At 44.1% G+C, this 25,741-nt stretch overlaps 1 protein-coding gene across 8 annotated transcripts in view; it reads right to left on the minus strand.

Moving 5' to 3' along the window:
• The window catches only part of PLEKHM3 (pleckstrin homology domain containing M3), a 278,205-nt gene that overhangs the window by 212,793 nt on the left and 39,671 nt on the right, over positions 1-25,741 (minus strand). For all 8 annotated transcript variants that reach the window (XM_062190562.1, XM_062190525.1, XM_062190542.1 and 5 more), the window contains exon 3: positions 11,020-11,955. In XM_062190562.1, the coding sequence (XP_062046546.1) occupies positions 11,020-11,955 (936 nt within the window). The remainder of the gene's footprint in view (positions 1-11,019; positions 11,956-25,741) is intronic.

The raw sequence follows: 25,741 nt of genomic DNA on the forward strand, positions 1-25,741 counted from the left end.
TGTTTCCTCCAAGATATGCCATACAGTGATGAAGAGTTGGAAAAAAGTCAAGGACCTTTAAGTTCAACTGTGTATTGTAATTATTTATTTGTCTAACTTCCAATTTTTAAGTTGTATGAGAATACAATGTGAATGTCTTGTTCCCTACATACAGTGCACAGCTTCAATAAACATTTGCAGAAGGCCTGAATGAATGAATTTCTTTATCTTACAGATAAGAAACTTCTGGATCAGACAAGTTAAGCAACTTACTTTGAGTTCAAAATTCCATCTCTTCTAAGTACCTTGGCCAAGCCACTCACTGTTCTATTCTTTTTCACCCATTGCCATTGAGTTTTCTTAAATTGGGAAAAACCAACCCATCCACGATATTGTTACCTTGGTTCAATGGAATTATAGGATAAGCCCATTTCTCCTCTATGTGGTAGCCTTCAAATACATGAAGATGACATTTGTGTCTTCCCTAGCCTAGGTTTTATTTGCATGCTATGGCTTTTAGTCCCTTCATTATCTTATCACACTCTGAGAGTTCTTAAAGAGCAGAATCCATAACTGAACTTTCCCAGGATGGTCTGTCTAGGGCAGAAAACACTAAGGATATTCTCTCTTCTTGTTGGATCTGTTTTGTGGATACTTTTGATGTAGTTGCACCAACACAAATGCTGTCTTCCTAGCTGCTTTATTTGTATGCTCACAGAGGCTGCTATCAGTTCAAGTCTCCTCTACCTGCTATTCTTGCAGCTAAGTTTCTAATACAAGTACAGGACTATTTATTCCTACTAAATTTCATCTTGTTTGTTTTAATCCATTCCTTTAGTTCATATTTCAGAATCTCAACTTTTTCATTCAACATATTAACTGCCCAATGTGCTTCATGATAGTTGCAAATCTAGTAAGTATGTCTATGATATTTTTATCCAGGTAATTATTATAATTGACCAAATACTAATACTACCTAACTCTATATAGCACTTACTATGTGCCAGGTACTTTTGTAAGCCCTGTAACTCAATTTATTCTCACTACCAAGTAATAAAGTAAAGGTGACTATGTTCTCACATCATAGAAAAAACAACAGAGTCGGAGAGGTTAAGTAATCCACACAGGGTTCCACAGCTCCTGAGATCTGGAAACCTGCGCTATCTGGCTCTAGAGTCCTTGCCCTTTATTACTAAATTATGCCATTTCTCATTATTATCGTGTACCTTTACTGACAACCTTCTAGGCTGGAAAGGATCCATCAATCAACAACCCTTGGGTAAAACTGCCAATCATTCACAAAGCAATGTAACTTAAACTCTGAGAAACCAATTTGATGTTCTGATGTTTTTGCCAGATGCTTTTCTTAACACTAAGTGCTACACAGCATGAACCTAGCATAATAATCTATCATCTCTCGTTCTCCTTTGTGCATCCTATAAAGTCCTGGGATTGCAGACCATAACTATACTTTTCTTGTATCTCCCACAGTGCCTACTACATACTGAGCACACAAGAAAAACTCACATTTTATCTTTGATAGATGGTAGTAAAAACCAAGGTGATTTTCTCTGAATTTAATTCTATAGGAAATGTAAAGAGAACATTTTAAATGGGCTAGGATGTGGGGAACCATTTTAGCTGTTTGCTTCCAAATTCTCCAGAACAGGGAACTCTCTAGCATAAGCAGAGATAGGGATGTGATGGCCTCCAAGCCAGTGGCCATAGTGATTTGAGCACTGGCCAGCCATTCCCATTCTCCTGCTCTCTCCCTTGGAGCCTTCTCTGTTTTTTCAGGAGGAGAAGGATTCTACAAGTTTTTGAAGGGCAAAGTCTACACCTCATTTCTACTTGCATGTCTGGAGGTGCCTGGCAGAGCATGTGTGACGCACATGAGGGGTTTAATAAAGTCTTGTTGAAATGCACCCTCTGCTAAAACTACACTTAAGGATTTTACTACCAGCAATTCCTCAATGGTCATGTTCGCAGTTGGGGAAAGCACACAACACACACACACACACACAGCCCCAGGGAGTTCTCCTCTGGAAGACAACGATCTGAAACAATAAAAAAATGACTCTAACAATATAATGTGAGCAGGCAATGACAAACTATACAATTCTCATTTATCCAAGCTGTACATGTTTGGGGGCCTATCTGGGATTTTCTTCACTATACTTTCCTCCTCTGCTTGGCTACCTGCCTGTTCCCTAACCCAGATAAATCTTCACCTTATTTCTATTTCCAGCAAGAGGGAGGCAAATTTGAAAACAGCAGTAAAGATAAGAATTGGAATATCAAGGAAAGTCAATTTCCTTCTGTTCCCACCTCTCATTTCCTTAGAACATCTGGCACTTTGGCTATGAATGGATCCCCTAGTAGTTTTCCATGAGAATAAGAACTGATTTGGGGTACCCTAGAACTTCTGTTTCCCACAAGAGTGTAATAATATACAACTGCCCTGCTTGCTCCTTATAAACTAACAGATCTTTCTTTGCATAGATGCATGCATAATTAGTTCTCAAATAAAGTTTCCCTTTAAGAATTGTCATTCTGCATTATTTACCCCAGGACCAATGAGTCCAATACAGCTAGGTCCAATAAAGAAATAGTGCTTATTTCCAGACTGGCAGCTATCTAATGAATAATTAACCACCCTATACTTTCTATCAGGGATGCTTGTATTGCTAGGTTAAAGGTATCCTTTATGTCTAAACGATGTCATAAAACAGGCCTTTGCCAGAAATACTCCCTCATTTATCACATGAAATGCCATGTGGAATTAACAAGGTCGATACTGTTTGTTTAATATATTTTTCTTTCATAGGGGCTTGAAATGATTTGTTTTTGCAGCTGTAACAGAGTTAAATTAGGGATTTAGCTTCAGCTTAGCTAGTTGAGCATACATAACCAGGAGCTATTAATTACATGTCTTGAGGCCTCTGGTCATCTTCCCACAACTTACAGCATCCTTGTGGTCATGAGCTACATCAGAAGCAGCCAGATTTGATCTTCAAACAATCAACCATGGCTTTGAGAACTGAGGGGAGACAAAAAGGCTCCAGTCTTCATTTCTTGTTCCACAAACTGGCCCCCAGCAACAACACATAAATGTTATTAGTGCACAGATTTTTTTTTTTAAATTGAGCAAGAAATTTATTTAGGAGAAAGTCTAAGTGCAAAGACAAGTTTCAGATATCCATTCCCACAAATGAAAAAGTAAACAAAACACTTTTCAGGTCTCAGAGCACAGCTAATCGGTCCCCTGCTCCCCTTCTCTTCTCTCACAATGCTGTTCTGCCTTACAAGGTGGCTCAGGCAGACAGCGGGGGAAGACAGTCTCAAAGATACACTCTGTGGAAGGCCTGCACAACTCCAATTCTTCTCTACCTGTTTGTGAATGTCAGCTGGGAACAACCAGAGAACAGTTCTTGCGGAAGGGGAATAAATAAGGCAAGGGTGAGAAGAGAGGGAAAGAGGGAGGGGCAAAGAGAAACTAGAATGCAATTCACACAAAAAGTGACACACACACACACACACACAATATCAGATACACAACGTGGGGGGAAACTCTGCCCCCACCCCAGGTCCTAACAACATGCTTCTTTATCAGAGGTTCATTGTCAATCAATTAGCCGAGGCAGCAGGAGTCTGTGAGGTGGGGGCATCCAGGGAACAATGGGCAGCCCTGTTGTATTACTATTTAATCACTTTTGCTAAATAAATAAAGCAGCCCTGAGGTGCTGTCATGTCAAGGGAATTTATCACAAAAAAGCTTCATTTTTCATTGGTCATTACTTTTTCCCGTCAGGACAAGAGAGAGTTATTACTGTAGCCTTAAGTTCCATCTTTGTGTTTCTTGCCTTTGATTCCCACTCGGACCCTGCCACTTTCTGGCACTAATTTGTCAGGCTGAACAAAGAGGGGATTTGTACCTCCTGTAAGGTCTCAATTAGGAATGGCTTCTGCTGTATTATGTGCCATTCAGGGAAGACACAATGCCGGTAATTACAGGAATTTGCACTAAATGGCTGAAGAATTCACAGCAAAACTTTTCCCCCCATCGGGTTTACCCCTCCCAAAGGCTGGAGGGGAAAAAAAGGAAAGCACAAACTCTAAAAGCCAGGGAGATGTAATTACCAACAGCAACCCAAGAGGTTAAACAGCAGCCAGAGGAGTAAAACCAGAAAAGTGACAGTGTAGAGCTGGTGTAAGGAGCGCCTTCCGTGTTCTCTCAGTGTCTCTGCCTTTCACACGTTCAAGCACAGTTCAGTCTGCAGCAGTGCCCCACCATGGGCCATCCAATGTCACCTGCCAGGAACACTTCTGAGGGTGAACTTTGCATCATGTCCCTTTTCTAATCAATGTCTGTCTGTCTATCTATCTATCTATCTATCTATCTTCCTGTCATTCTTCCTTCCTCCCTCCCTACCTCCCTCTCTTCCTAATTAATTAATTTATTTGAAAATCATAGAAACAAAGGGAGACACAGAATCTCCCATCCACTGGCTTACTTCCCCAAATGCCAACAGTCAGGACTCATCCAGAACTCCATCTGGGTCTCCAGATGGGTGGCAGGAATCCAAATACTTGGGACATCTTTTGCTGCTCCCAGGTGCATTAGTAGGAAGTTGAATGGAAGTACAGTGTACCTGATTCTCACCCACCACTCATATGGAATGTGAGTGTCCCACACAGTGGCTTAACCTGCTACACCAACAATGCCTGCCAGCAGGTTTCTTGAGTGCTGGGAAATTACAAGCAAATTATCTGTGTGTGCAAGTGCCAAAGAAACTAAAAGGGAGGTACACATGTCAAATTCCTAAAGAAACAGAACTTCTGCATGATGACCTAATTTACACAGCATTCTGTGAACAATCTCATTTATATACTTCTAGTACATACTTCATAAGTATTTTAACAAGTTGCATGATAATTTGCCTTAGCATTAATATTTTAACATCATAGATTCCCCATTGCCATACATAATTCTGGGTTTTAGTCACTAATTTCATAAAGGAAGTGTACCCCACTTTCTGCAATCGAGTTGTTTCAGAAATACTGTACTAAACCACACCAAATTAGTACCCATGTCCATCATGTGTGCTCCACTGGTTAAGAACCTTCTTTGGGGCACAGTGGTTAAGACCCCATTTTTGGATATCTGCACTCCATATCAGAGAGCTTCGGTTCAAGTCCCAGCCTCACTTATGATTCCAGCTTCCTGCTAACGTATACTCTGAGAGACAGCAGGTGATGGTTTCAAGTTCTTGGGTCCTTGTCATGCACATAGGAGACTCAGATTGAGTTCCTGGCTCCTGGCTTCAGCCTGGCCCAGCGCTAATTGTTATAGGTATCTGGGGAATGAATCAATATATGGGAGATCTCTCTGTCTTTCAGTTATTACAGGTACATGAAAAGTGAACCAGTAGGTGGGTGATGGACCTTTCTCACTCTCCCCCTTTTAGTAAAAAATTTCCAATAATTTAGGTTAATTAAAATTTTCTGAGGGGCTGGCACCATGGCGCAGGTTAATCCTCTGCCTGCAGTGCTGGCATACCATATGGGTGCCGGTTCTAGTCCCGGTTGCTCCTCTTCCAATCCAGCTCTCTGCTGTGGCCTGGGAAAGCAGTAAAAGATGGCTCTAGTCCTTGGGCCTCTGAACCCACCTGGGAGACCAGGAAGAGGCTCCTAGATCCTGGCTTCAGATCAGCGCAGCTCCAGCTGTTGCAGCCATTTGGGGAGTGAACCAACGGATGGAAGACTTTTCTCTCTGTCTCTCCCTCTCACTGTCTGTAGCTCTACCTCTCAAATAAATAAATAAAAATCTTTAAATAAATAAATAAATAAAATTTTTTTTGGGAAAAAAAACCCTTCTGTGATTTCAGGTTAAATGTTAAGTTCAGGGGTAAGTGTTGTGGCACATTGGGTTAGGGCCCTTGCCTGCGACACAGGCATCCCATATGGGCAGCAGTTCAAGTTGCTATGCTTCACTTCAATTAAAGCCTCCCGCTAATGTGCCAGGGAAATCAGCAGAAGATGTCCCAAGTACTTGGGCCCCTGCATTCATGTGAGAGACTTGGTAGGAGTTCCAGGCTCCAGGCTTCAGGCTGGCTCAACCCTGGCTGTTGCAGCCATTTGGGGGAATGAACCAGCAGATGGAAAATCTCTCTCTCTCTCTATCCCTCTCTCTCTAACTCCGTCTTTCAAATAAATACATATTTAAACAATAATTAAAATTTTAAAATGTTTAGTTCAACCATTCTGATTGTCTTTTTCTGTTTGTCAAAAATGGCTAGAGATGTACAATTTCATTTACTTCTTCCTGGCCCCACCTATGACAATCTCTCATCCCATGCGGGCCTCACTTCTGTAGCTCTGTCACAGCTGCCACTTGACATTTGCTGATGCAGCTGTTTGATCAATATCTTATCTTCCCTAAGAGATTGCCAGGATCACAAGGGCAAGAGCCATACCTGCTTTCCTGCAGCACTGACTCATCTCTGGGTACTCAAGTTTCCGTGCACACAATAAGTGAAAGAATGAATGGAAGAACTTATTTTTCAAATTCCTGGACATAGGACCAGCAAGTGTAAAAGCCTTGGAGGCAGGCATGACCATGGTAAGTTCCAGGAACAGAAAGAAAACCACTGTGGCCAGAGCTTCCTAACTGCAGGCCCTGGAGCTGGAGAAGAAGCCATGGAACAGTTACAATTAAATATCAAAGGGCCGGGGTTGGCACTGTGGCTCAGCAGGTAAAGCCACTGCCTGCAGTACCGGCATCCCACATGGGCGCCAGTTCAAGTTCTGATCCAGATCTCTTCTATGGCCCAGGAAGGCAGTGTAAGATGGCCCAAGACCTTGGGCCCATGCAACCTTGTGGGAGACCTGGAAGAAGCTCCTGGCTCCTGGCTTCACACCAGCGCAGCTCCAGCTACTGCAGCCATCTGTGGAGTGTACTGGCAGATGGAAGACCCCTCTCTCTCTCTGCTTCTGCCTTTCTGTAACTCTGCCTTTCAAATAAATAACAAAATAAATCTTTAAAAAATATATCTAAAGGCCAAGTACATGTTAGCAAATACAGACTTATGGGGCAGGCATTGTGACACAGTAGGTTAAATCACCACTTGGGACATCTACATCCCATATCAGAGTACTCGTTTGAGTCTCATCTATTCCACTTCCCATTCAGCTTCCTGCTAATGTACCTGGAAAGCAACAGACAACGGTCCAAGTATTTAAGTTCCTGCTACCTACGTGGGAGACCTGATGGAATTCCTGGCTTCTCGCTTCAGCCTGGTCCAGTCCCAGCTGTTGTGGGAAGTGAACAAGTAGAGAGAATCTCTCTCTCTCTGCCTTTCCAATAAACAAACAAGCTAACATATATATATAAATATGTATATATATAACACGTATAACATAAGTAAATATATTACATATACTCTCACAGTTATGAATCAGCATATATTCCCAAAGCTATTTTTAACCTCAGGCATTTTTGTATGGTCATGGTTCATCTTCTCTGTAGGAGCACTTTAAGTTTTGAAGAAGGATATAGAAAACTCTTTAAAGAAAAAATATGGTGAAATACTCATAAAGCCAATTGCACTAATTTGTAGATATAAAGCCAACATTCGTGGCTCCCCTGAATAGCAACTGAATGACATCATAATCAAGAGCTACTCAGTACACTTTTAAAGCTTATTCATCCAAAATATTTAAAGGGAAAGGGACTAAGTAGACAAAAACTTGTGATCTACAGAGGTCCCCTAGAACCAGAAAATACTGTGAATCAGCTTCTCCTTAAGTAACACATATAGCCAACACTAACTATAAACAACATATTGGACTTGGTGGCATTGAGGGAGGTAAACAGGCTATGTAACTAGCTTTTCCACAGCATGTGTTTTTATGAGGCTGCAAAGTTGGAGGACATAGGTACCAAAGGAAGAGGCAGCTGGCTTAGATTAACTGTGTTTGTGAGAAACACACATCAATTTTCAAAGTTCCATCTGCTATAATAATCTATGATATAATGAACAGCCTCCCAAGTAATTTAAAAAACATTCACAGGTTTGCTCTAACAAGTGTTTTGCCTTTTTCTTTTGAGACTCTGCCCCCTACAGGAGATGAAGTGTTCCTACCTGAGAAAAGAAACCAGTATGCCACATGCCAGTGTCAAGTAGGATGAGACGCACTGTGTGTATCACAAGGCCACTGTATATAACACTTTCTGATGGAAGAAGGGGCACTTAAAAGAATTTCATTGTTCAGTTGTGTTTTTTTTTTCACTCTGGGATCTATCACACGATGATCAATTGGGACTGACTCCTCCACCCGAGATAGAAATCCACCTGTGCCCCATTCAGAATTCCAAATGCAAGGTGAAGGTAAAAGCTGAGCAGAGCAAATGAGCTGTAGGCTACACTATGCTATTCCCTGAATTCCCTTCTTCTACCTTTCTCCAGCCTGTCCTCCAACTGCCAGATTTCATGAGCACCAAATTCAGACAGCAAAGAAAGGCTTCCTATCACTCAAGCCTATAGCAGCTTCCAGGAAGAGCTACTCCTGCCTGGTACCTGCTACTTCTCCTCTTCTTTTCTACTTAGCTCCCTTCTTCCTATCTCTTATATTCACCTGGGTCTTTTTCATCTTTTCATTTCACTGACTGCTGGGTGCCCTGGGCTTGCTGAATGGTACCCTCTACCTGCATCTCTCTTTCCTTTGAGGATAGTAAGGCTACTACTACAGTGAAGAATGCGGGCAATGCACTCTCCATTAGGAAGCAAACCTCCCAGCGGAAGGTGAATGAGGTGACAAATGGGCGACCACCTCTGTGTATCATCCCAGGCATTTCTTCCTCTTTTACTATAGTTTCTTGATTCAGCAGTTCCCATCTCTATCCAGAGAACTAAGCTGAGCTGTTTTCCCTTATTCCAACAACAGCAGACTGATGGTCCAATCAGCAAACCAAAGCCACAGATGTATATAATCCTAGGATGTCCACAGAGTAAGCACTTGTTGAATTATTACTGAATGCCTAGACTTTGAAATATAACATATAAACCAGTAAAAAGACACAAAAATATCAATAATTTCTAAACAACTCAATAAACTGCTAAAACTAGTGTGTCTTAATTTCAACCACTTACCAAAAGTAGCTGGCTGACTTAACACAAGGTGTCCTGCAGCACCTCACTTAGTAGGGCTTCTTAGTCAACTCCATGTTTCCAGCCTCTGCAACCCCACCCTTCAGCTCTCTGCTCTGTAGTCCCAGGGACCCTTGGGTCAAAGCAGGATGACTTACATGATCCCACCATCCCCTTAGGTAAATTTTTCAGTAAAAAGGCCAGCATCAGAACAAACCTAAATATAAGACATGGATTTCATTTTGCTAATACCTTTTTTTTTTAATGCAGGAACAAGAATAAAATTTTAAACTTGGTCTTAGCTAGTGGTGAGCTTCTTGTTCTTTTTTTTTAAACAGCACATATAAAGCTAACGGGCTTGAAACCTTCCAAATCAGCCATCTGCATGGTAAATTGCTGTTACACATTGCGAGGTTTAGTGAAAGGGAAATAATTTTGATTTAGTTTATGGTAGACATACAGATCTGGTTTAGTGAGGATTTTTTTCCCCTCCTATTTTATGTTTTTGGGGAAGATAGGAAGAATGGGGAATAAAGGAAAGAAGCAATAATGAGAATTAGATAACATATATGGAGGCCAGTGCTTTGGCATAGTATGTTAAGCATCTGCCTGTGGCACTGGCATCCCATATGGGTGCCGGCTCGAGTCTCAGCTACTCCACTTCTGATCCAGGCCCCTGCTGATAGCCTGGGAAAGCAGTAGACTATGGCCCAAGTGCTTGGGCCCCTGTACCCATGTGGAAGACCCTGAAGAAGCTCCTGGCTCCTGGTTCCTGGCTTCAGATCGGCTCGGCTCTGGCCTTTGCCACTACTTGGGGAGTGAACCAGCAGATGGAAGATCTCTGTCTCTGTCTGTCTGTAACTCTGTCTCTCAAGTAAATAAATAAATCTTTTAAAAAGTCACAGATATGTATCAATTTAAAAAATTAAAATTAGGGACTATGGTTCATGTCCTGGCTGATCCACTTCTGATCCAGTTCTCTGCTAATGGCTTGGGAAGGTAGTGGAGGATGGCTCAGTGCTTGAGCCCCTGCCACCCAAGTGGGAGATCCAGATGAAGCTCCCTGCTGCTGGCTTTGGCCTGACATAGGCTTGGCTGTTGCTGCCATTTGGGGAGAGAACCAAAAAATAGAACTCTCTTTCTGTTTCTCCTTCTCTAACTCTGCCTTTCAAATACATACATCTTTTTTAAAAAATAACAATTAAAAAACTGAAATATTACTGGCCTTGAACTCCACTTTGTGTCTCACCCTCACACAACAGTTCTGGAAGTCCCAGGCTTTCCCATGATATATGATGAGGCACAGGCCCACCATGACTCAGAGGCCTTCTGTTGAATAATCACCCACCCTGCTTTTAGCCACTTCTATGTTTTCTGTCAAGGCTTACTCTAGATTATACCTTAACAGGATTTGACAAGGTCACCATCAGTGATAGTTACTGAGCACATTTTCCTGCCTGAGGAGTGTCTGTTGTCAGCTTTGAACCCAAATGTCTCATATGAGACAATCTGTGACATCCATATTCACAGTGACCTTTATTCAAGAAGGCAGAAAAAATGGGATTGCAGCCAAGGCAGGAAGCCTAAATTCTAGTCTGGTTAGGTTTTGGCCAAATGATTCTGATGCAGTAGGGGGGATCATGGCTGTTTCTGTTTTCTTTTTTCAGTGGCATCGTGAGAACAGACAGATGTTTTAAAAACCTACTGCTTGGAGGAGAGATGCCTTTTATGAACACATGGTATCGCTTCTTGGCCTTTTGGCTAAGATCAGGTGTATAAACACATGGCAGGTACAACTCTTCTATGAAAGAGGTCTTTAAAGTGAAATCATTCGATCACGAGATTCAGGTTGGTTCTTTACTGAGCTTTAAACTGAAAATTGGCTTCATACCTGCACATTTGAAACTCTGTGCGGTGAGCCCTCTTTCCAAAGACAAAGTCGTCAGGATGCTCAGGAAGCTTGTGGTCACGGACTGGCGCTTGTTCTTCCTGAGCTCGATCCCACCAGGCTGATCCTTGGGTTTGTTTCTCAGTGTGACCTGCAGGTTTTGCTCTGAACTCCTTGCTGTGTTGGCAGCCGTTTTCAGAGCCTCCATCCATTCTTGAGCCCTCTGCTGGGTCTCAGCTCGGAGGCGGAGGACATCCTGCGGGAAAATGACTTGAAAGCAAGAGTCACACCCATCCAGGTTGTCCATCTGGACAGCCAGACACACGTCCACATTGTAGCTGAGCAGGGGGTCATCGTCCAGCTTGCCGGGATGAAAAGCCATTAGGTAGGACCTGCTCAGCACAAATGTGAATGCCTTCCAGTTGTTCTGGACGGTTAGCCTATAGAGTGTCCCTGACTTAAGGATGTTTTGGTACTGCTTGGGATTATCTGAGACAGAGGATGGTGGCGGCAGCCCATTGGATTTCTTCTGTAAACAATGGCTGTGAGTACAGTCAACATGATGGCCAAGCCCTGGAGAGTTTGCCAGCTCATCCTGACGTCCCACAGAACCAGGCACAGCAGCATGCATGACTTCCCAAAGCTTCTGCCCCCAGTCCAGAGCCTCCCACGGTGACTCTGCCTTTAGTTGTAGCTGGGTGTTGTCATACAGAATGGTATCCACCATCCTGGCCTCAAGGTTGCCCAAAACAGAAATGCTCTGGAAATGTGAAAGCTGGTACGTGGCATAGAGGTTTTGATTCCCACTGCTGTCAAGGCTGTAGAAGTATAAGTTGTAGGGTGAGAGTTCTGCGTAACAGCTTTGCCAGTAACTGTCATGGTCCTTCCTAATCTCCAAGTATCCCTTTTTCAGAATGTTTGGGAATGTTTGCTTGTGTTCTAGAAAGGAGAAAAAAGTATTAATTAGTTATAAGGTGGTAGGTATAAGAAACCAAACAGATCAGGGGTTGACATCTTTCTGGTTCCAACTGAACAAAGTACAAGCAGTACAATTCTTTTTTTACAGGCAGAGTTAGACAGTGAGAGAGAGAGAGACAGAGAGAAAGGTCCTCCTTTTTCCATTGGATCACCCCCCAAGTGGCCGCTATGGCCAGCACGTTGCAGCTGGCGTGCTGTGCCGATCCGAAGCCAGGAGCCAGGTGCTTCTCCTGGTCTCCCACACGGGTGCAGGGCCCAAGGACCTGGGCCATCCTCCACTGCACTCCGGGGCCATAGCAGAGAGCTGGACTGGAAGAGGAGCAACCAGGACAGAATCCAGTGCCACAACCGGGACTAGAACCCGAGGTGCCGGTGCCACAGGCAGAGGATTAGCCTAGTGAGCTGTGGCGCTGGCAGCAGTACAATTCTAAGATGATTCCTAGTTGGCAAGACTTAACTGGTAAGAATCCCAGATCTAAAAAACCGAACTGGGAAGGAATTATGAGTACAAGAGTAAGCATGGAAGCATGCAAGGACATGTCATGCAGAGGTCTATGTGTAAAACAAAGATCCTGGAATAACCATGACTGGTTCTACCTTGTAGAACCACACTAGCAACCAACCACACTTTCCCAGGATTCCTGGTTTTAGGTCACATTCTACAGAGTACTAAATAACAAAGGAAAATGTTCCTTCTGCCATCAGACCTAACTCCCTGCTCATACTCTTCTCTTCCTTCGGTTAGGTCAATGGAAAAGAGAGTGCATAAAGTGTGCTGTTCACAAGTCCCAAGTAGCTGGCAACTCCTGGCCCTCACATCCAGTTCATAGGCCTTCTACCAGTTAGCCAGTTTGCCAGACCTGACCTGACTAGCTCACTCTTTACGTCTCTGTTATGATGGCAGTTTTCTCTCTGAGCCTGACAGCTAATGCTGTCCATTGGCTTGCAACTCCCCTTTCCACTGCTTCAGCTGGGGCCGCACACATAGCTCCCTTAGAAAGTGACTTGTGACTCCCCAACTCCTACCCCTGCCTCACCTGCACACACATGCCCCTGGGTCAGTATCTGGTGTCCCAAGGATATAATTCCTGTCTCACAGGCTTCTATCAGATTGTATTCTTCAAAAAAAAAAAAAAAAGATTTATTATTTGATAGAGTTACAGCGAGAGAAGGAGAGAAAGACAGAGATCTTCCATCCTCTGGTTCACTCCCCAAGTCGCCACAACAGCTATAACTGGGCCAGGCTGAAGCCAGGAACAAGGAGCTTCTGGGTCTTCCACATGGGTGCGGGAGTCCAAACATTTGCAACGTTCTCTGCTGCTCTCCCAGGCACATTAGCAGAGAGTTAGATGGGAGGTGGAACAGCCAGGACTTGAACTGGCACCCCTATGGGATGCTGCCCACATATGATGCTGGTGTTGCAGGTGGCAGCTTTACCCACTACACCACAACACTGGCCCCTATCAGGCTGTATTCTAACAGTTTATGTAGGGGCCGGTGCTATGGTATAGTGGGTTAATGCCCTGCCTGAAGCACCAGCATCCCATATGGGCACTGGTTCTAGACCCGGTTGCTCCACTTCTGATCCAGCTCTCTGCTATGGTCTGGGAAAGCAGTAGAAGATGGCCCAAGTCCTTGGGCCCCTGCACCTGCGTGGGAGACCCAGAAGATGCTCCTGGCTTTGGATCAGCGCAGCTCCGGCCATTGTGGCCAATTGGGGAGTGAACCAGTGGATGGAAGACCTCTCTCTCTCTCTCTCTATCTCTCTCTCTCCTCTCTCTGTGTAACTCTGACTTACAAATAAATAAATCTTTTTAAAAAAGTTTATATAAATGTCTAAACAGAATAATTTACAAAAGTTTTTTTTTTTTTTTAATATGCCCTTCCTTACTGGACAATGAGCTCCACTAACAGCAGAGTGAAGTCTTCCCTTTTATACTTTTATCACAGTATGCAGTACAGCACCTGGTACACAGCAAGTGCTTAATTAGGTACTTGTTAAAACAGAAACAAAACTCACAGCATAATTCCCTAAACACAGTAGGTATAATTTGGTTCTCTTTCTCTTTTCTCCTTTCTCCTCAGTTGCACAAGCTTTTCAAGCCATGCCATCTTTAATCAATGATTAACTGCAACACATACCAGTTTAGTACTTTAATAAAAGGGGACTGTCACTTGAGAGACTTCCTGAGACTTTTATCAGACATGAAAATGATATCCATGACAGAGGGGGTACTCCACTCTGCTAGAGATGTTGGCTTCAGAGATGTTTCTAAGTTGCTTTGCTGACACACATTGAAGACTGTCATAAACTAATTGAGTCATTCCCTAAAGAAGACAAATCACATCCCAAAGGGTATGGTTTCTGCTTCTGGCTAATGAAAAAGACTGAAACAGATCTAGATCTTAAAAATAGAAGCCAAAAGAGAAAACAAGAGAAGTGACGCAGAGAAAAGCCAATTTTACCTGTTTCACATCTCTGGTCCTGACATTCATTAGTATTTGTGTGGCAACTCAAGAGCCATTAATTTCTTGCAATCCACACTAATCCCTTTGTAAGAAGAGATAATGGATGGCAACTCTCAGGTTATCTTTATTTTCCGATAATGCAGTGTTGTTACAGACACTGTGGCTGCCTCCCCATTTCTCATTTTCATCAACATTGATGACGGCTCTACCTTTTCAGTAATAAGATTTACAACCATGTCTCCTTCTATACCAGCCCTCCTGTGACCCAGCAGCTCAGCCATGCATCCTTGAGTAAGTAAAAACCATCCCTCTTGCTTTTAGCCAGAAATTTTCCTCTCCTCTTCTTACCTCCCTGAGAGCTTTTTAGAACAACTACCATGAATTAGAAATTCTGCCTTAATTGGGCCCTGGCCAGTGTAAGGTGGGGTGGTAGATGACAGCATGGGTGTACTAAGTCCTACCAGCGAATCTTCAAGTCCCCTCACTTCCTAAAGGCAGAATAAGGATGAAGAATGCATTCTTTCTTTTCTTTTTTTTTTTTTTTTGACAGGCATAGTGGACAGTGAGAGAGAGAGACAGACAGAGAGAAAGGTCTTCCTTTATCACTGGTTCACCCTCCAATGGTCGCTGTGGCTGGTGCGCTGCGGCCAGCACACTGCGCTGATCCAAGGCCAGGAGCCAGGTGCTTCTCCTGGTCTCCCATGCGGGTGCAGGGCCCAAGCACCTGGGCCATCCTCCATTGCACTCCCGGGCCACAGCGGAGAGCTTGCCTGGAAGAGGGGCAACCGGGACAGAATCCGGTGTCCCGACCGGAACTAGAACCGGGTGTGCCGGCGCCACAGGTGGAGGATTAGCCTATTGAGCCACAGCACCGGCAAGAATGCATTATTTCGACATGGTTTTCCAACTCAACAAGCTGTGGTTCTGATCTCTGCTGCTCCAGTTCATCTTCAGTCCTCTCAAGCTGGTATGTTAGACAGAAGATACAGAGTGCTAATCATAGGAAATGGCCTACTCTTACGGGCTCTAGTTTCTACTGTAATTTCTTGAAAAATAAGAATCAAGAAGAAGAAGAAGACAGCAAATATGACTGAGAAACTATTCTCTTGGGGTATCTACTGCTTTCTGGGTGACTAGATTTATTGACAAATCAGATGTATATATTTAAATCTAAGCTTTCTTTTAAAAAAAGTTTATTTACTTTTATTTATTTGAAAGCAGAGGAAGAGAAAGAGAGAGGGAGGGAGGGAGGGAGAGAGAGAGGGAGGGAGGGAGGGAGGGAGGGAGAGAGAGAGAGAGAGGGAGAGGGAGGGAGAGAGGGAGAGAGGGAGAGGCCGACACTGCAGTGTAGCAGGTTAAGCCGCTGCCTGCAGTGCTGGCATCCCATATGGGCACCGTTTCAAGTCCCGACTACTCCAATTCCAACCCAGCTCTCTGCTAATAGCCTGGGAAAGCAGTAGAAGATGGCCCAAGTACTTGGGTCCCTGTAACTATGTGGGGGATCTGAAAGAAGCTCCTGGCTCCTAGCTTTGGATTGGCCCAGCTCCAGCTGTTGCGGTCATCTGGGGAATGAACCAATAGATGGAAGCTCGCTCGCTCGCTCTCTCTCTGACTCTCTTTCTCTCTAACTCTGCCTTTCAAATAAATAAATAAATCTATTAAGAGAGAGATCTTTCATCAAATAGTTCACTCTCCAAATGCCCGCAATAGCTGGGGTTAGGCTAGACTGAAACCAAGAGTCGGCAGAACTATCTCGGTCTCCCACATGGGTGGCAGGGACTCAAATACTTGAGCCATTACCTACTGCCTCCCAGGGTGCCACTAGCAGGAGGCAAATCAGAAGTGGAGGCAGTACTTGAACCCAGGCGCTCCAATATGGGGTGCTGGGAGATCAACCCACTGCACTACAAGGCCTACCCACCTAAGCTTTCTTTAATCTACCACAGTTCTTTTGTTTCCCAAGACCATGTCATTCAACTCATTGAGTTAACCCCACACATAATTTTTTTTAAAAAAATAGATTTATTTACTTATTTCAAAGGCAAAGAAAAAGAGAAACAGAGACCTTCCTTCCACTGGTTCACTCCTCAAATGGCTCCAGTCTGTGGTTGGGCCACTCTGAAGTCAGGAGCCAGGACTTCATCCGGGTTTCCCATGTGGTTGTAGGGACCCAAACACCTGGGCTATCTATCCTCCACCACTTTTCCAGGTGCACTAGCAGGGATCTGGATTCAAAGTGGAGCAGCTGGGACTCAAACCAGCGCCTATATGGGATGCCAGCACTGCAGGCAGAGGCTTAGCCTTTTATGCAACACATATTCTTTTTTTTTTTTTAATTAATTTATTTTTTTTTTTATTTTTGACAGGCAGAGTGGACAGTGAGAGACAGAGACAGAGAGAAAGGTCTTCCCTTTGCCGTTGGCTCACCCTCCAATGGCCGCCGCGGTAGCGCGCTGCGGCCGGCGCACCGCGCTGATCCGATGGCAGGAGCCAGGTGTCCATCCTGGTCTCCCATGGGGTGCAGGGCCCAAGGGCTTGGGCCATCCTCCACTGCACTCCCTGGCCACAGCAGAGAGCTGGCCTGGAAGAGGGGCAACCGGGACAGGATCGGTGCCCCGACCGGGACTAGAACCCGGTGTGCCGGCGCCGCAAGGCGGAGGATTAGCCTAGTGAGCCGCGGCGCGGGCCGCAACACATATTCTTTTAAAGCCGACCCCTCCACACATATTCTCTTAAAGCATTCAGTATTACAAATGAATAAATAATCTTGATCTTAACTAATATAAATTATTAAGATAGGATCATTAATAAGATTTTCACCATTTCCAATAACTATACCTATGCATGACATACTGAAACCACAGGACAGAAATTCCTCATAAAAAGAAAGCACCCCAGAACTCTTATTTCCCCTTTGGCTTCCACTCTGGATAGAAAGAAGACCTGGTTCAGCTCCTCCTCGATGGAGATCCTGGCATACTCTCTTCCTTGTCTTTACTCACCCAGAGCAGTGGCATCAGAATAACAACCACAACTGACTGAAGAGGAAGAAGGGAATTTCCCATCATGCCCCTGATCCACTTCCTTATTGCCTGACCACAAAGAGTTCCTCTTTCTCTATCACTTCCTCTATCTATTCTCAGGAAAGTTTCTATTCTCATCACCAACTGCTACCATCAAGGTCTAGTCTTCTTTCTTCCTGGCCATTTCGGTTACCGCTATCAAGCTGTTTTCTCAATTTCTCATGGCCCTTTCCACACCCCTCCCCAGGACAAAACTCTTCACAGTTTTCAGGGTGTCACACAGTAAGGCACATGATCCTCAGCTTAGCCTTAAATATTTCATTACAGCAAATCACAAACACACTAAAGTGCATGTAGAAAAATAAAAATGAACACCGGGTACTCATCACTCAGCTTCAAAAATCAAGTTTCAGTCATTCTTATTTCGTTTCTTCCACCCCTCTTCTAACTCTCCATTTTTATTTTATTTTTGCTGGCATATTTGAAAGCAAATCACAAACATTCTAACATTTCACCTGAAAATATTTCAGCATTTATCTCCAATTCTAATATATATAATTCTTCAAAATATATGATACCATTCTCACCACCCAAGTTAGTAATTCCTTATTTAGTACTCAGTCTGTGTCTAATCTTCCCTGAAAACATTTTTTCTTTTTCTTTTTTTATTTATTTGACAAGTAGAGTTACAGACAGTGAGAGAGAGATAGACAGAGAGAAAGGTCTTCCCTCCGTTGGTTCACCCCCCAAATGGCTGCCACAGCCAGAACTGCGCTGATCCAAAGCCAGGAGCCAGGTGCTTCCTCCCAGTCTCCCATGCAGGTGCAGGAGCCCAAGTACTTGGGCCATCCTCTACTGCCCTCCCAGGCCACAGCAGAGAGCTGGACTGGAAGAACAGCAACCAGGACTAGAAACGGCGCCCATATGGGATGTGGGCGCCACAGGCAGAGCATTAGCCAAGTGAGCCACATGCTGCCCCTGAAAACATTTTTTAAACTACAGGTGATTTGTATAAGTTAGACTCATACATTGATTGGGTGATATGTCTTTTAAGTTACTTTAAATTTTTTAAATTGATTTATTTTGAAAGAGAAAGAGAAAGGCCAGCACTGTGGCACAATAGGTTAATCCTCCGCCTGCAGCGCCAGCATCCCATATGGGCGCTGGTTCTAGTCCTGGCTGCTCCTCTTCCAATCCAGCTCTCTGCTATGGCCTGGGAAAGCAGTAGAAGATGGCCCAAGTCCTTGGGTCCCTGCACCCGCATGGGAAGACTGGGAATAAGCACCTGGCTCCTGGCTTCGGACTGGCGCAGCTCCGGCCGTTGAGGCCATTTGGGAAGTGAACCAACAGAAGGAAGACCTTTCTCTCTGTTTCTCTCTCTCTCACTGTCTGTAACTCTACCTCTCAAATAAATAAATAGAATCTTAAAAGAGAGAGAGAGAGAGAGAATCTTCCATCCACTGGTTTGTTCCCCAGGTGACCTCAACGGCCAGTGCTGGGCCAAGCCAAAGCCAGGATCATCCATGTCTCCCATGTGGGTAGCAGGGGCCCAAACACCTTGGCCATCCTTCACTGCTTTTTCCAGGCTATTAGTAGGGAACTAGATTGGAAGTGAGGCAGCCAGGTGTTGAACTGGCACCCATATAGAATGCCGGCATTGCGGGAGGCAGCGTTACTTGCTGCACCACAATGCCTGCCTCTAAGTCTCTTAACATTTACAACAGTTCCCTCTTCTTCCATTTCTTATGCTATGTACTTGTTGAAGAAATCAGTTTAATTGTCCTGTAGAACCTTTCACATTCTGGATTTGGAAAAGTGTATCTTCAAGGTATTGTTTAATGGTTCCTGTTTCCTATGTTTTCAGTCAAATGCTTCTGGGATCAGGAGCTTTTGTTTTTTTCCCAAGATTACGTCACAAGTGGTTGTCCCACTTTAAGGGATGTTAAAATTGACTGGGGAGCTGATAAGATATTAGCCCTGGGCATCTATCATACAAGACACCACTCTTCCAGATTCTCCAGTTAGCTGACCTGATCGCTATTTCCATTACCCCTTCCCAGCCTTCACATTTTCTCATTACTTCCCCACAAGCATTTCCCTTCAACTCTGTTGCCCATGTTCTCAGATGAGAGTCGGTCTGAAATTTCACCTATCCACCTGAAGTCCTTCTTCATCCCCCTAGTTGAAAACAGCCATCCTTTTCTGAGCCTCCATATCTCTGTTTGTACCACTCTGATGACTCCTGTCACTTTGGTCTTATGTTTCAAAAACTATTTCATATATATATCAAATATTTATTAAATTTCATAATAAAAATATTTCAAAATGCTGGCATCCCATTTTGGGCACCAGCTCGAGTCCTTGGCTGCTCCACTTTCAAATATTTATTAAATTTCAGAATAAAAATATTCCAAAATCAATAAAGAAAAATTGGAAAAGGTTCTGGCTCAACATCTTGCATCCAAAATCCTCCTGCCCAGCCTCTACTGTGTAACATTTATAAATATATATGGTAAAATAATTAGGAGTGGTTACATATATTAGCAGATATAATTATTGAACCACTATACACTTTCAATTTGCTTGCTTCATGCAATTTTACCTTTTTTATTTATGTTTTTAAGATTTATTTATTTGAAAGGAAAAGATACAGGGAAACATCTCTCATCTTCTTGTTCACTCCCCAAACGCCAACAACAGCTGGGGCTGGGCCAGGCTGAAGCCAGGAGGAACCCAGGATTCAATCGGAGTCTCCCAGCTGATCAGCAGGGATGAACTACTTCAGCCATCACCTGCTGCCTCTGAGAGTGTGCATTAGCAGGAAGCTCTACCAGAACTGATGTCAAGACTTAAACCCAGGCATGAAGGTGTTCCAAGCAGCACCTTAACTGCTGGAACAAATGACCACCTGCGATACTGCCTTTTTAAATACACCTTTTCCGGATGACAATAAATGAAAGTCTATTTTACTAAGAAAATCTGGACTTCCTGAGTCAGTATAATGAACTGACCCAGAAATAGGACTCTGAAGATCAGGCAATAGTTGGAAGGGAAGACAAGGAGTGCATTTTAACCTTTCCAAAGAACTCCAAAGTGCATGTGGTGCCAATATTCCAAATCAAAATTATCTATGAAAATTTAAAGGAAATACTTAAATTCTTATAACAAGATTAATAAATAGAAAAGAAAGCCAAAATGGAAAGTGGATGAACTCCTGATAGTACTACAAGGTACTCTAGACAGGCCCATCAGGAATGCTTTTTGGGCAAATTTCAGCAGGTACATTACCCTTCTTTAAGCTTATCTATCATTCTTCTCAGTTTCTCTACAAGTTATCTAGGCTATAGTTAGCTAGAAAGATAGATGATTTTAAGATCTGAAAGTCTAGGAAACAAGATTTATAATTGTTAATAGGCTTAATGATGAGGGAGCAAAGTAATCTGACACCCATTTACTGAACACCATCTTGGCGCAAAGCAAGGCACTAAGCTTTGTTGGGGACATAAAGGTGACGTAAGTTCTTAAGGTGCTTACAATTTGATTTAAGAAGTAATTTTAATATAAGACTTCAACATCAATATAAATTGATTATCTCAAGATAAAAGGAAAACCACAGTGTCACTGCAGAACAAAGACACTCCTTTGATTTTGCTTTGCTTCACTTACAGCCAACGTCAATGACCTGTACTCAACTGCTACGGTCTCTTGACGTGTGTATCCTATTTCCAGCTTTCCAGGCTATAATAGCACTTGTTTCACTTCATAGCTCTGGCCCAGGTGCCACCAGTACTACACTAACAGTGTACAGTGGGAGAATGTGATTCAGCTTCCTCAGAGACATGGAGCCCCCTAAGAATCTTCCAATCACCTGCTACCTGACTCTCTTCTCCAAGACTGTATGTTTGTCAGGGGTTAGGTACAACCTCTGGGCTTTGAGACTCTGCTCTAGCCCACCCCTTGCCTAGAGGAACAGCTCCTCTTGGCATTATCTCAACCAGAGACAGAAGGCAACTTTCATTGACTGCCTGTAACTCTGTACTGAGAAAGATGCTGAGATCCACCTGGACTTAGTGGAAAAGAGTGCCGTGCAGGTGCTGAGGTGGGTAAAGATGCATATCTGCCCTCTGGTTTTAGGCTCTTTTTCAACACAGATCTTTACCTTCTTTGACTCTAGATACCAATTCTCTTCCACAAAAATAACATCCTAGGCCACTTAGAACCCTTAATCATAAAGTATTTACTAATCTCAACTTGGTATTCTGTTCTTTACACATTTTCTCCATCTATCTCACAAACTGACCATCCATTCCAATTTTATGAGGGCCTTCAAGACAAAACCCTCCCATCTCACCCCTTACAAGCTCTTCCTGTTCTACTGGATTTCTTCCCCCCTCTAAATTCTGTGGTCAACAGTTAAAATATATTTTCTCTTTGTGAAAATCACCGATTCTGGATCATCAATCTCATCTATATTCTCTATTTAAACCTGGCCTTTTCTTTTTCTAAAATTTTTATTTGCTTATTTATTTGAGAGAGAGAGAGAGAGAGAGAGAGAGAGAGAGAAATAACACATAAACATGAGAGAGTTCCTAGTCATTGGTTCATTTCCCAAATGCCTGCACTAGCCAGGGCTGAGCCATGGTTGGGTCAGGCTGAAGCCAAAAGTGAAACTCAATCCAGGTCTCCCACATAGATGGAAGGGACCCAAGTACTTGAGCCATCATAACTGCCTTGAAAGACACACATTGGCAAGAAGCTGCAACAGACGTTGAGCCAGGACTTGAACCCAGGTACTCTGATTAGGGGAGTGGGCATCCCAGGTGGCAACTTAACTGCTCAACAATGCCCACCTCAAGTCTAGCCTTCTTGAGCAAGACACGGAAGGGCTAAGAAAGGCAAATAAAGATTCCCAGGGCCGGCGCCACGGCTCAATAGGCTAATCCTCCGCCTTGCGGCGCTGGCACACCGGGTTCTAGTCCCAGTTGGGGCGCCGGATTTTGTCCCAGTTGCCCCTCTTCCAGGCCAGCTCTCTGCTGTGGCCCGGGAATGCAGAGGAGGATGGCCCAAGTGCTTGGGCCCTGCACCCACATGGGAGACCAGGAGAAGCACCTGGCTCCTGGCTTCGGATCAGCGCAGTGCGCCACCGCAGCGTGCCGGCCACAGCAGTCATTGGAGGGTGAACCAATGGCAAAAGGAAGACCTTTCTCTCTGTCTCTCTCTCTCTCTCACTGTCCACTCTGCCTGTCAAAAAAAAAAAAAAAAAAAAGATTCACAGCATTCAGACTATAACATATCTTTAACCCTGACAACTCATTCTTTTATTCATTTCAATGGATCCTAAATACAATTTCCAGAATAATGTTTCCATACTATTTTAACTCCCCAAACACCTAATTTCACCATCTCTGTCTCTAAGCACTGTAGGGGTTCCTTTATGTATATTACACTGGGCTTCTCTTCAACATCTCACTCATTAACATCCTGCAGAAGTGCCATAGAGTACAGTGGTTAAGGCCACAATTGCTACAGTCAATCAACCTTGGTTGGAATCCAAGCTCAGGCTTATTGGTTGTGTGTCCCTGGGCAAATTACTCTCAATAATGAGGCCTCAGTTTCCTTATGTTTATAGTAGGCTATAATAATAGAACCTGTGTCATTGTACTGTTGTGAGGAAGAAATAAGGACCTCTTAGAACAATGTCTGACACTAAATAACTTTTCAACAGATGCTTCCTGCTTTAATTTTTAGTCTCAGAAGAAACTTCTAGTGTCCTTCTTAAAGCTGACCCCCTTACCTCTATTACTTCTCCAGAACCCCTTCCTCTATAAAACATTCAAATCCTTCCTTTATTAATCTCTTTTCCTCTAACCCTCCATATCCCAAGGTCTGTTTGTGCCTATTAAAACTTACCTACTTGGGATGGGGATTGTGGCACAGCAGGTTAAGCTAATACCTGGGATGCCGATATCTACAGTACAGTGTCAGTTCGAGTCTGGCTACTTTATGCTTCTGATCCAGTTTCCTACTAATGCACAACAGAGATCCAGATGGAGTTCCTTGCTCCTAGTTTCGGTCTGGCCCAGCCCCGGTTTTTGTGGTCATTTGGAGGAATGAACCAGTGGATGGAAGATCTCTCTTTATTCTCTCTCTCTCTCTCTCTCTCTCTTTCAGTCTGCCTTTCAAATAAATGAATTTTTAAAAAAATTTATCCACTTGGTCCTGCCTCTCCTCTGACTCTATCTATCTCCCTGCTTTAAATTCCAAATTCTTTAATGCCTCCACTTCCTGTTCCACACGATCTGGCTTGTGACTATTACTTTGGCTTCATCTCACATCACGCCACATCCCTTGTCACTCAGGCACAATCCTCTCTAATGTTCCTTGAACAAGTCAGGCACATTCCATCCTGAAGGCCTCTGCAGTTGCTACAGCCTCTGTCTGGAACCTGCCTCGCCAGCTCAACTGCATTTTTTGCCTCTCTACCTCTCACCTCAAAGGCACTGTCCTCAGTGAGGCAACCCTGTACCACTCAAGTTAAAGAGTTCCTCTCAGTCCCTCTCTATCATACCACTTTGCTTTATTTCCATCACAGATCTTTCTTCTTAAGAGCAGGGATCTTGCTCTCTCTTACCCTAATTTAAGTTCCTAAATATTTGTTGAATGTAGCAACAAAGGATTATGCTAGCATCTGTGGAGATATCAAATGAATCCAGACACAGATCCTGTCAACAGAGTTGACAGCCTGGTAGGGGAGAAAAGACAAATCCAATAGTTTCTGCCATAGCAAGCGTGCAGTACTCAAAGTCTCTGACAGCACAGCTGAAGGGCGCAAGACCTCAGGAAAGAGGGAGAGGACTTCTGCCTGGGAAGAATGTCTTGAGGAGGAGGTGGTATCTGAAATGGGTTTTGAAAAGAGGATGGAACTGGACACTCAGAGAAGGCAGGAAGGGGGAGTGGGCATCGCAGATGGTGGACCTTTACTTAGGTTTTCCCTTTCTTTCATCCATTATGTTCCAGCTAGCCCCAGCTACAATTCTCACCACCCCCTTCCTCTTTTAACAAGTCTCACTTTCCCCTCCTTGCCAAAATCGCACTAATCTGAGTCCACAACCCTTCACATTATGATTATGGCCTCTAATTGGTTTCCAGCCCCTCCAGTTCTTCTTCTTCTTCTTTTTTTTTTTTTTTTTTTTTGGCCAGGCAGAGTTAGACAGTGAGAGACAGAGAGAAACAGAGAGAGTTATAGACAGTGAGAGACAGAGAGAAAGGTCTTCCTTCTGTTGGTTCACTCCCCAAATGGCCGCTATGGCCGGCGCTGCGCTGATCCGAAGCCAGGAGCCAGGTACTTCCTCTCGGTCTCCCATACGGGTGCAGGGACCCAAGCACTTGGGCCATCCCCCACTGCCTTCCCAGGCCACAGCAGAGAGCTAGACTGGAAGAGGAGCAACCAGGACAGAATCCGGTGCCCCGATCGGGACTAGAACCCGGGGTGCTGGCGCCACAGGTGGAGCCGCAGCACTGGCCAGCCCCTCCAGTTCTTTCCACCTGCCAATTCATTCTACAGACTGTCAGGACTGAGCAGATCCAATAAAATCACCCCTTTTCATCATTCATTTGAGATTGACAAATAGTCAGACACAAGGAGACGAAAACAGCCAGTTGGAGGATAGTGTAACAAGGAACTAAATCCCAGGGTTACACAGACTTACCTCTGAGCCACAGGAGAGCCACAGGCTCCCCTACTGGGAGACTGCCCCTGGGAGACCGATGACCTGGAGGGCAGATACGGAAGAGCAGACTAGATTCAGGGATTCTTGTGAGAGACACTGAGCTACCTGGTCCCTCTCTTGAACTTGCCGGTAAGTCACTCTTCCTTCTCAGGGGTGGAGTATACAAGGGGAAGGTGGGAGAGGAGCCAGAAGTGGTATTCTAATTGATGTTCCTTCACATGAACACATAAGGCTACTGGAAAGGAGAATCACCACTACCCCATCACTACCCTTTACCTTGCCAGCTTCCAGACTCTTTTGATCTAGACTCTCAAGACATTTTTGAGTGCTTCTTGACAAACGTATCACGCTGAGTCTGTTTGTCTGGCTTTGCAGATACTCCATACCTCAGCCCACTCCTCTCTAACACAGACCCCTGCTCCAGGCTGGCCCCTGATTATCCCACACAGAGACTGTGTGTGCTCTTCCCACATTGGTTTTAGTCTCAACCCCATGGCTCAGCTGAAACAGCCTTTCCTCAATGAA

The sequence above is a fragment of the Lepus europaeus genome, chromosome 1 (genome assembly GCF_033115175.1).
Source record: "Lepus europaeus isolate LE1 chromosome 1, mLepTim1.pri, whole genome shotgun sequence".
NCBI classification, from domain to species: domain Eukaryota; kingdom Metazoa; phylum Chordata; class Mammalia; order Lagomorpha; family Leporidae; genus Lepus; species Lepus europaeus.